Raw genomic sequence first — 12,888 nt, 5'->3', positions numbered from 1 at the left:
ATAATAATAAAGGCAAACCTAAATAAGGCGCTAGAGACGTTTGTTAATATAAATACTTTATATATACGAGTTAAAGGTTAAGTTAAGAGGGAATAGAAGATGCGGCGAGGGCTGCTAAGGCGCTAGTGGTAAGCAAGCCAATAGCGATTTTCTATGCCGGGCATAGAAAATTGTAATTGGCTAGCAGAAGTCCGGGTCGGCAAAATAAGGCGTATTACCTGCTAAAGTCTGCTATATTCTACCCACTGTTATATTATTATATACGGTCTATTTATATATAGATAGCAACTATAAAAAGAAGAGTTGCCAGTATCGGGAATGAGGCAATTTGCCCTTACGTGCGGCAAATTGCCGTCACGTAAGGCAACTTGCCGTCACGTGCCGTCGTGGCACTAGCGCGGTAAGGAACCTTAAGTTCCTTACCCTCCCCTATCTAATATAACAAGCTTTTCCATCACTGTATCTACTCGAGTAGTATTAGTGATTTCCCCTATATTACCAACAAATTTAAAGGCTGCCTTTTATTTATTGCCTTCCTTAATCTTAATTTAATAATATACCTATCTTAGATCTATTTTATAAAGATTTATATATTATCTATCTAATCTTAAATTTCGCTAATTAAGGATAAAGAATACCTATTCTTTCTAGTAATGCTATTTAACTATCTATAGTTAATATATAGTCTAAGGTTTCTATTTTTCTTTAGTACGAATAATACTAAATATCTCGCTAATAATTACAATGGCCTAATATATCCCTTTTATAGGTTCTCTTAGATAAACTCTTTTAATACTCTTAACTCCTCTTAAGTAAGCTTATAGATTAGAAAGAACCTTAAACTCATTTTTAGTTCCAACTCTATTTTATAGTTCTATACTATATATTTTAATTAGTTTTTCACTCTCTAAACTCTATAGATTTTTACTATACTTATAGCATCTCTTTATATATTTCTCTAACTTAGTACTATACTAGCTTAGTCTATTATTATATTTTGCGTTATTAAGTAATTATAATATTAACCTAACCTATAACCTAATTAATCCTTAAATTACATTTCTATAACTAACGCATCCCTAAAACTGCCTTATCTCGCCCTAATAATAAGATATTAAAAGATATCGTAATTAGCCTTCCTTTAATAGTTATTTAAATAAGATCCATTTTAAAATTAATAATACCTCCTTTATAGGCTATAAAATCTTCTAAAATTAGAACTAATAAAGAAGGGTACTCCTTTTATCTATGGAGTAGTCCTATCTATTTAACCATTACTAGTAAGATATAGTTTCTTATTGCTCCACTATCTATTAGTACTTTAAACTATTAATTTTACTAATTAACTTTTAAATTTAGGTGTTGTTTTTAAATTCCTTTAAGGGTTTTAAGCTCTACTATTAGCTTTGTTTAGTCCTATAGGCCTTACCTTTTCCTAACTATTAGCCACTAGATTTTATTTATACTTAGTCCTCCTTTAGCTAATACTTAATTTATTTATTTTCTTTAATATGCTATAAATATATATTCTCTAGGCATTTCCACTACTATTATCTATCTAGGCATTCTTCTATAAAGAACCTCCTTAATTAAAATATTAAGTTATTTAACTCCTAAACTTCTACTAGATGCTAGCTATAAGGCATATTGCCTAGGTGTATAGTAGGGAGTAGGTAAGCCGAGCATGAGTTATAAAGAGTCGATAAAAGAGAGGACGATATAGTAAAGAGTATAGCAATAGCCTCGTACAGAGAGAGATAAACCAATAAGGAGGACACGAGGGCTGTAAGCCTAAAGGAGCTTATAAGGAGGTGTCAAGGGCTAACTAAAGGCTGGCATCGTCAGCCGCTAAAAGATCCCTTATACCAGCCGTATATATACTTAACATTTCTATATTATTACTTATCTGGCGCCTAATATATCCTTATAGGGTACTTCTTATTTTTTGCTTTTGGCGTACTATATATTTTATATTAGTTATTTATATATACTATCTCTCTTAGGTTAACTCTAAGTTTATCTTTATTCTTAAGTTTAAACCTCTGCCTAGTTAATCTATATATTAGGTTTATATTTACTAGTACTAAGATTTATTTTTTACTTCTCTAGTTCTATAATATTTCTTCTAGATTTCTAGACGTTATAATTAATACTCCTTTAATGTAAGATATATGTCTTTTAGTAATTACTTAATCTTAAATAACTTTTTTATCTAGCTATATATAGAAACCTTCCTACTTATTATTATATCGCTGCCTGTACTACTTTTAATATAACTCTATAAGCGTATACAACCTATTTATAAGGCAGTATCTTATTACTACTACATTACAACCTTTAGTATACCGTCCTTTAAATCTAGTTAAAATTTCTAAATTCTTTTCTTCTTCTAGTTCTTTAAGCTGTTTTACTCTTAGCGTGCCTAGTTTATGCCTATTAGTAATTCTTTTATATAGGTGCTCTATTCTAGGGTTTACCTAGCATTTATAATCTTAAGTAACCCCTTTATTCTTACCACGCTTTAATTTAATTCTTAAATTATATTTAGTCTTCCTCTAGTTTATATCTAGCCATTAAATTCTCTAAATTCTTAAATTTTATAATTTTAGTATTAACTATTTAACTCTAAGGTTAAATACTTTATTTACCTACTATGGGCGTCCTTATTCATTTATTAAAATCTTAGTCTCTTAGGAATCTCTATCCTATACTTATTTATTTATCTTTAAACTAAGCTACTACTCTTTCCTATTAGTTTTCGTCCGTGATAGGTTCTTAAATATCTCTTATTTTATTTTAAGAATTTTAAGCAGCTCTTATCCTTTTTTTTAAAATCTTAAACTTATAGCCTTTCACCTTTATTAAGTGCCAAAGTAGCTTACTATCCTACTTCTCTTACGTCTTATAAAGTAATAGACACTATATCTAATAGGGTTTTAATTCCCATTACTAATCCTTCCTCTATAGTAGATTCTGCCTCTACCTCTATTATTACGTTCTTAAGGTCTATATACTTTTAGTAAGCTGTCTTTATTACCTTATTATTACTACTAATAGTCCAATTATCTTAGCCTTTAAATTCTATTACCTTTTATTAAAACTAGTACGTAAGAACTCTTTTCGCTAAATACTAACTAAATATAATATCTTAGTCCTAATCTAGTTTATAGAGTTAATCCTATTCTTTATCTAACTCTACTATACCCTAGAGTCCTTTCAACTTAGGCTGTTATAGCTAATAGCTTATATTATACTTAGCGTCTTTATAAACTTAGTATATATTATTATAATAAAACGCGAAACTCTTAATTAAATATTCCTTTATTCCTTATAGTATATTATCGTCCCTCTATATATATATCGTCTACTAGTCTAGTTCCCTTTACTATTGTCGGAATATATGGACAGAGGTTACGTGGTTACAATGTCTCTGATTAGTCACCCTTATGGTGACTTATCAGCCCCCTACTTAGGCACTGCGATCCTTACGATCCTTTGCTTTCAACATTAAATCAACAGAACAATTATTATACTATCTACGAACCGTAGCTACGTGATATCCCCCTTGTGTAACCAACACTGATTAGTGGTTAACTTCACTGTTATACCATAGAACAGCAAGGTTTCTACTAAGAAGAGACGAGCCACTGTACCAGTGCTACTCGTGCTAGAGGAAGCTGTCTTTTAAGGTTAGAACTGGTCCTAAACCTTAAATAGAACTCTTCTATAAATCTAAGGATCTAAAGGCCAGAACTGGTCCTGAGCCTTTCTAAGATTACGGATTCTTGCGTCCATTACGTAGAATAACACGCTTTATAAGTCTTCGCGATTTAAGGCCAGAACTGGTTTTAAGCCCTATAATCGCAAATACACGTCTAAACGCGTACTAAACGACAAACGCGTACCAAACGATAAATATATATCACGAACGCGTACTAAACGATAACCCCTATACCAATAACACTTCCCTTCCTCTGAAAACATGGCTATTCCAAACGACTGGAGAGACTCCCTACTACTAGGGGTAGCTACATACGCGAAACTTATTGACGAAAATTGGGACGAATTTACTATTAATATAATAACTTGTACCGCAAAATAAGTTAACAGCTTTCTCCTACACCGTATTCTATTTTACTAAAGTAGATACTACGCCGATTTATAGCTGTGGGAATATTTTAGGGAGGATTTTATAGGATGGACTGCCGATACCTGGGCACTTGGCAATATTTATATTATTTGGGATTTTTGAGACTTCCTACAGGAGAATGGAGTGTTTGTACCTATAAATAGGGGTACTATTAGAGATAATATTTAGCAAGTCCTTGACGCAGAAGAAGAGCACAAATGGACTCTATAAGAGATTGAGTACCAAAAGAAGTTTAACTCTTGAGGGAATCCTAATAACGGACAGCTACAAGCAACACTATAGACAACCTTAGGCTATTAAACACCTTAAGTTCCTCAGGCTGCCGTATCTTAAACCGTGCCTCAAGCTCCGTCCGTACAAGATCCGTCCGCACAAGCTCCGTCCGCACAAGCTCCGTCCGTACAAGCTCCGTCCGTACAAGCTCCGCAACAAGCTCCGCATCAAGCTCCGCAACAAGCTCCGAAGCAACCTCCACAGCAAGAACCTCCGCAGCAACCTCTGCAGCAACCTCCGCAGCAATCTCCGCAAGAACCTCCGCAGCAACCACAGCAGCCGCAGCAATCTCCGCAGCAACCTCCGCAACAACCTCCGCAGGAACCTCCGCAGCGACCGCAGCAGCTATACATACATACACCACCTGAACCGGCCGTGACTAGTACGGAGCAAGGACCTAGGCAAGGACCTGGATACAGCAAAGAGGTGGCCATAATTGCAGAAATCTACATAGACAATAAGTTGTTTATAGCTTGCCAGGGAGTTCCCTTATAGTCCTTAATTGTTGTATGGGAGAAGGAACACCCCAGTTAAGAAGTGTATACTACCTTCTTTACGGATCGCCGCTACCATAATTAAGATTAAGGCCGAAACTACGACTAAAACTACTACCGAAACTTTAGCCGTAATCGAGCACCTTGCGGACGATATAGTAAAGGGGTAGGTTGAATAAACGAACTTGTCATGGAACCACCTGACGCTCGCACCGTACTGCTACCTAAATGACAACTATTGCGCCGATATGCCTGCGATCTACCGACCGAATGATTGTGCCTATACGCCTACGATTAACCGACCGACTGATAGACAAGCTCTATGCTTGACTACTATTACCACCGCTGCTGGTACTGTACTACTACCCGAACAGACTATTGCTGCTTTTACCGCCAGCTAAACCGATACCTTGCTGCCTTGCTGCCTTGCTGCCTCGCTGCCTTGCTACCTTCCTATAGCGCCATAAGTATAAAGAAAGAACTGCCAGTGTCGGAATATATGGACAGAGGTTACGTGGTTATAATGTCTCTGATTAGTCACCCTTATGGTGACTCATCAGCCCCCTACTTAGGCACTGCGATCCTTACGATCCTTTGCTTTTAACATTAAATCAACAGAACAATTATCATACTATCTACGAACCGTAGCTACGTGATATCCCCCTTGTGTAACCAACAACTATATAGTTACTTTAACTACCTCTATAATCTCTAATAAAGTAACTTTTTTTTATATTTTTTTATAGTTTATAAAAGCCCTATTTTTAAACTATTAGTCTTATTATAGAGTCCGCCTAAACGTCTTCTACTATTAAAATCCCCAGTTTAGCTTCTACTCCTTAGACCTTTAATAAATTAATTCTTATCCTCTAGGTTTCTATAGTTTTTTATTTTATTATCTTAACTCTTTAATAGTACTTAGGTCTATTAGCTTTACGCTATACTATAGTTTAGATACCTATTACTATATCTTTCTTATATATATTAGCTCCTACTATATCCTACTAGATTTATCACTCTAGTATAGCCGGTTATCTACTTTAATAGCCTATTTAATTAACCCTCTTATATCGCTTATATCGCCTATTAGTATTATAGTAGCCTTGACTCTAACCTTTAGTCCTTTTCTATACTATGCTATTAACGTCCCTTAGTTTTATTTAGTCTACGCTACTAGCGTCTAGAACTGTATTATATAGTTTATTACTAATCCTGTTTGCGTAAGTTAATATAGCTTCCCTTTAGCTATTACTATTAATTATAGATCTCTAAATATTTATATAAGTTTATTAATAAATCCTTCCTAGTTTAGGAATATATACTATGCTTTCAAACTACTTTAATACCTAACCCGTTAAGAATAGCCCTATATACGCCACTTAATTACTTATATTTATAAGCTTACTTCCTTTATACCAAATCTTAAATCATATTTATATAAGGAATCCTTTAAGCTTATACTTTTCTCCTATAAACCTCTTCATTAATAGCATCTTAATTATTTCCTTTTTTTATTTCTTATAGTTATTAAAGCCGTACTTAATTATTAGCATCGTTCTACTCTATAATACTTTTAAGTTAATTTATTATAACTACTTATAAGTTGTTATCTCTTATACTAGTATCTTCTCCCAAATTCTAAAGTAGTTACTGCCGTTAATAGTATTATAACTAGTGCTTTAGGTGGCATATTATTCGGCCTTTATTACTACTATAACCGTAGTAGTGAATATATAATAAAGCCTTATACGAAATACTAAGTAGTCTTATTAATAGGCTAGGTATATAAGTAAATAGGAAAGTTGATAATGTAAATATAACTAGTAAAGTAGGTTACCTAATAGATTAACTCTAATTATATTCTAAGATTTACTATAGAGAAGAGAACTATCTAGGTAGGAGCTATAGTCCTTTAAATATATAATACTGCGCCTAAAAAAGTACTAGGTACGCCAGTATATTAGTATGTTAGTATACCCTAAGTTCCTATATTTCTACGTTTCTATATTTTAAACTTATAATATAACTAGCTATATAACTTAGTTACCTTTTATCCTATAGCTTAATTAGTTCTAGTGCCCCCTGTACTATCTTAACTAACCTATTTATATCTTTTCTTAGTAGCCGTACTACTGCCGATATAAGGTCCATAATATTAGGTTAACTCTTAGCTTATTTTTATTCTTAAGTTTAAACCTTTACTTAACTAATCTGGCTATTAGCCTATTATTAGTAAGTACTAAGATTTATTGCTCTCTTTTTTAGTCCTTTAATCGTCCTTCTAAATCTTTTAATATTATAATTAATGCTCCTCTAATATAACTTATATATTATTCTAATATTATTTAGTTTATAATAACTTATTAATTTAGCTATATATAGAAATCTTCCTACTTATTATTATACTACTATCTATACTACTTTTAATGTAGCTCTATAAGTATATATAATCTATTTATAAGGAAGTATCTTTTTATTACTATATTATTATAACCTTTTATATATTGTTTTTTAAACCTAGTAAAGATTTTAAAATCCTCTTCTTATTTGATTTCTTGTAACCACTTTGCCCTTAATATACCTATTTTAAACCTATAAATAATTCTTCTAATAGGTACTCTATACCTTAATTAACCTAAAATTCTTAGCTTATAGTTCTAGTTCTGTTCTTACTATACGTAAATTCTTTCTCTAAACTCCTTCTAGCTTTCTTTTAGTCTATGCCTAACTAATACGTCTTTAAAGTCTTCTTACTTCTTAATTATAGTATTAACCTTTTAACTTTTAAGTTAAACCTCTTATTTACCTATTACTTTCTAATACTCTATATATGGAGCTTTATCCCTATCCTACTAGTCTAGCTTAGATTCTTAGGTCTCTAGAAATCTATATTCCATACTTATTCATTTACCTTTAAACTAAGCGGTTACTCTTTTCTATTAGTTTTTGTCCATTATAGGTCTTTAAGCTTCTCTTATCTCTTCTTAAGAATCTTAAGTCTTTAGTCTTTTGCCTTTATTAAGTGCTAAAATAGCTTGCTATTCTACTTCTCTTACGTCTTAGAAAGTAGTAGATATTATATTTAATAGTCTTAATCCCTATTACTAAGCCCTATTTTATAACGTGTTTTACTAGTTAGTAGGACACCCTAGTCAGTGGGACACCCTAAAAACCACCAAAAACCAGAAAATTAGTGCCTTAATCTCTTAACAATAGCTTAATAATAAATTCTAAAATTTTATAGTTGGCTTTTTATACCTACTTTAAGACTCTTATTTAACTTTAAAGGTAATTTATTAAGTACTTTTAGAGATATAGGAATTTAGCTTAAAATTGGGGGCTAAAACTTAATATCTTAATAACGGCTATTAACGGCTAGGTTTATTACCCTAAAACTTAAAAAAAAAAAAAAAAGCTTCACCACACATGCAAACTTACCGAAAGGTGGCGCCGCACTTCAAAACTTACGCATACCCATCTTACCATTAAAAACAATCGATTTCCTAACTTTCAAGACCTAATTCTCACTGCCTAGCGAGCTAGAGGTGGATTTATTTGTCATTTTACCCCCCTTCCCCTAGCAGAAAATTCTTCTTAGGGGTGGTCCTAGCTTATAAGCGAGGCACGGACAGGAACACCAAAACTATAACTACTACTANGAATACTAATAGGGGCTAGTCTTTCTACTACCTTTTAGCCTAATCTCCCCAGAAATCTTCTAGTAGGATTAGTAAGGAGAAAGGGTATAAAGATAGTAAAAACTAGAAGCCCCCCTATAAGATATAAAATGCCAAGGCCTAATAGGTCTAAAAAAAAACCTCCTATAGAAATAAGTGATGAAGATTCTANATCTACTTTTTCTCCCCCTTNTCCTTCTCCTGGCCCGTTTAGGACAGGAGAAAAAAGAGGACATCCTTAGTCTTCTCCTGAAAAAGAAAACCAAAAACCTGCAAAAAAGATAATAAAACTAACGACTACTACAGATAGTATGCACAATATACCTCTCTCTTCCCTTTCTCCGGAGAAACATCTATGCAAGGCTTTAAGAAGCCTAATCTAGGCCTATAGAGGGCTAGAAGGAGAAGAGTAAGAAGAACAAGTTGGATAGCTAGTAGACTATACACAAAATATCCTAATAGGAAAAAACCCCTTTNCAAAAGAAGAAGAAGAAGAAGAGGCAAAAGAGGTCCTAGAAGGACTAGTAGAAGAAGTAAGAGCTCTCTGTAAGGAGGTAGCTTCTACCAAAAATACTTACGCAGAGAGACTGAAGAAGGACCTCCCTTCTTCCTCGTCCTCCCTACCCTCCTTATTATTACCACCACTACCTTCTACCCCTTCTCCTTCTAGTAGGGGTTCTACTTCTACTAGAAGTAAGAAAAAGCAGCTATAAGAAAGGAAGCTAGTCCTAATTATAAACGAAAAGGACCAACCTCTAGATACCTTCTCTATACGAAATAAAGTCAATTAACTATTTGCATTAAAACTGCAAGTAAAAAAGCCAGTTCTAGCATCTATAGCTAGAACTAAAGGAAAATAAAATATTCTCCTTACGACTATAGAAGAGTATAATACAGATTTCCTAGTCAAATATAAGGAGATCTGGTAAAACTGCTTTACCTTTTAAAGAGAACAAAAACTAGAACCATGGGTTTAAATTATAGCCTATGGGGTTCCTACCCTACCGTTCTTAGGAGAAGGAGGCTCTAAGCTTCTAAAAGAGGAAATTGAGACTTTTAATCCTATAAGGATATAAGGACTACCTAGATGGATCTTATCTAGCGTAAAAAGACACGATCCATAGACCAGATTTGGCTCTATAGTTTTTACTATAGAGAACGAAGAAAAAAGACAAGAAATCCTTAAGTAAAAAGAGATATCAATTGCAGGTACAGCTACTAAGGTAGTAAAATACCTCGAAGTCTCTCCTACTACGCAGTGTAATAGCTACTAAAAATTTGGCCATATAGGAGACAGATGCTCTACTAGGGCCTGTAGATATTGTGCGGCTGCACATCTATCTAAAGACCACTGCTGTCCTACTTGCTTAATAAGCGGCAGGCCTTGCAAGCATACCACCCCTCTTTGCATTAATTGTAAAGAAAAACACTTTGCTAATAGTAGAGACTGCGAGAATCTTAGAGCAGCTAAACTAGTACATAGTACTAGCGTAGAAGACTCTATGGAAGAATAAAATTAATAGGAGTCTAGAAGGAGGTAGCTCCTACTAGGCTCTTAGGTTAAAAGACAGTAGAGAGCAAAAGGACAGAAATAAATTGCAAAAGGACAGGGATAGGGGTTAGGATTTCTTATAGTTTTTCTTACCATTTTCTCATTCCCTAGTAGTTGTAGTATCTTAGTATTTTTACTAGGAAACTATAAACTCCTAATTTAGGGGTTTATAAACTACTAGGACATAGCTACTAGTATATATTAAGCTGCCTAAGAAAAGGATTTATATATATAGAACTATAGCGCCATAGCCAAAAGGCTGCATGCGCAGTATTGTACGTAGTATAATACAACGGATAAAAAAATAAAAATAAAAATAAAAACCCTAAAACTTTAATAAGAGTCTTAAAGTAGGTATAAAAGGCCAATTATAAAATTTTAGAATTTATTATTAAGCTATTGTTAAGATATTAAGGTACAGATTTTCTAATTTTTGGTGGTTTTTAAGGTGTCCTGTTACGGACGCTTTAAGTATAATGTTATAACTACTTGGAGAAGAGACGGAAGAAGCTAGTTGGTTAATTTAGGCACGGTTTAGGATGGAGCCGATAGAACTATATAACGAGGAATAGTAACCGAGGTCACATAATGTGCTATATATTAAACGAGAGGAACGGGAGGAGCTTACGTACCTTATGTATAAGACGTACATTACGTATAAGAAGGATTTCATAGGAGTACGGTTGTGTATTTAAGGACCCTTAATCCCTACCTAGATAGTTTCTTCCTTGTAGTAATTCTTAGAATATAATTAGAGTTAATCTATTAGGCAACTACTCCACCAGTTATTATTCGTTGTTAACTTTTATACTTGCATTTCCTACACACCTAGCCTAATAATGAGCCTACCGTAGTTCCTGCTATAAGGTTCCGTTATATAATCACTACCTAGTTATAGTATTAATATAAGAAGTTAAATAACATGCCACTAAAAACAGCCACCATAACACCATTAACGGTAGCAACTATATTAAGGTTAGGTAATGACACTAGTATAGCAGATACTGACTTATAGCAACCTATAACGGTTGGACAGCTATAAAAGATAGTTGACTAGTTAATAGAAAATAATGTAATGTTAGAAAATAGGATTAATGGGATAGGCGTAGTAAAGGTTAAGTTACTATTAATTAAAAGGTACTTAGGAGAGAGATTAAAGCTTAAAGAATTCCTTATGTAAATGTACTTTAAGGTAGTACAGGAAGGAGTAAAGCTAGCAACACCTATAGATTAAATAGCCTATGCAGGACTATTCTTAATAGGAAGGGCACTTAAATAGTTTAAGCCTTACCTTATAGAGATACAAGTGAACGGTATAATAACTACGAACTAAGAGATACGGTTTATATTCTTAAGCTAGAATGGATTTGTAGAGTAACTTATATAAATATTTGGAGACCTAGAGGTAACAACCATGGCAAAAAGGAAACTCTAAGACATTATATAACGAACTTTAGCAATTAAGTATATAACGCAGTTCCAGACGTTAGTAATATAAGTTAAGTAGAATAATAGGGCGCTTATAGCATAGTATAAATAAGGACTTAAGGCTAAAGTCTAGGACGTAATTATCCTAATAGAAGATGCGGATACCCTAAGGGAACTAATAGATTAGGTAATTAAGATTAACAATTGGATTTACTAAAGGGAACAGGCTAAGAGAGGCTAGGATAGAGTTCTATAGTTATATAAGGCGCAGAGTACGCAACGATAAAAGCTAAGTTAGAAACTATAGTATGGCGTAGAGCTAATAGACCTAAGTAGTACTAAAGAAGCCTATAAGAGATAGAGTAAGAAACCGTAGAAACCCAAAGGATAAGGATTAAGTAATTAAAGGTCTAAGGAGCAGAGGCCAAATTAGGGATCTTAGTAGTAGAAGATATTTAGGCGGACTCTATAGCAAGAAAAATAGTTTAAAGAAAGAGCTTGTATAAATTACGGAAAATAGGGTTATTATATTAGAGACTATAGAAGTAGGCAGAGTCACTATATAGTAAAAGGTATAAGACTAGTAGACGATATATACGTATAGAGGGACAATAATATGCTACAAGGAACAAAAGAATATTTAATTAGAAGTTTTGCGTTTTATTACAATAACGCATGCCGAATTTATAAGGACGCTAAGTATAGCGCAAGCTATTAGCTATAAAAGCTAGCACCTATAGGATATAAAGGAACTAACGAACTAGCTCGCAAATCGGATATTAAGGACAATAATTTTAACGTAGGTGAAGTATTTTATAACAATAAGGCAATGAGAGCGGCTTACTAGGAGCACGTAGACCTTAGAGATATTATACTAGAAGTAGAGGATAATTCTACTATAGAATAGGGAACATTAGTAGGGATTGAGACCCCGCTAGATATGATGTCTATCGCTTCGCGAGATGTAAGAGAAGTAGGATAGTAAACTACTTCGGCACTCGATAAAGGCAAAAGGCCAAAGGCTTAAGATTCTTAAGACGAGATAAGAGATAACCAAGATTCTTAAGACGAGATAAGATAAGCTTAAGGACCTATAACGGACGATAACCAATGGAGCAGAGCAATAGCTCAGTTTAGTGATATACGAATGAGCTTAGGATGAAGTTTCCTTAAGGCATAAGATTCTTAAGACGAGATAAGTGAGATTTAAAACTTTTAAGATAAGATAAGAATACTAAGTAAGCCTAGTTAGACTAAGGCTGGAGTAAAGCTTAAGACAGAAGTAAGCTTAGGATTAAAGAATTTAAGGGGTTA

At 33.5% G+C, this 12,888-nt stretch overlaps 1 protein-coding gene across 1 annotated transcript; it reads right to left on the bottom strand.

Moving 5' to 3' along the window:
* Window positions 1–4,492: 4,492 nt before the first annotated feature.
* Window positions 4,493–4,912, bottom strand: K441DRAFT_154220 (uncharacterized protein). Its single transcript, XM_067640215.1, has 2 exons — window positions 4,683–4,912; window positions 4,493–4,634 (listed from the first exon to the last, which is right to left on the bottom strand). The coding sequence occupies exons 1-2, from the start codon at window positions 4,855–4,857 to the stop codon at window positions 4,591–4,593; spliced, it is 219 nt and encodes a 72-aa protein (XP_067502549.1). The 5' UTR covers window positions 4,858–4,912; the 3' UTR covers window positions 4,493–4,590.
* Window positions 4,913–12,888: the final 7,976 nt, after the last annotated feature.

Source organism: Cenococcum geophilum, assembly GCF_001692895.1.
Source record: "Cenococcum geophilum 1.58 unplaced genomic scaffold K441scaffold_29, whole genome shotgun sequence".
In the NCBI taxonomy this organism is placed as follows: domain Eukaryota; kingdom Fungi; phylum Ascomycota; class Dothideomycetes; order Gloniales; family Gloniaceae; genus Cenococcum; species Cenococcum geophilum.
This window is presented reverse-complemented; position numbering and strand designations above follow the sequence as displayed.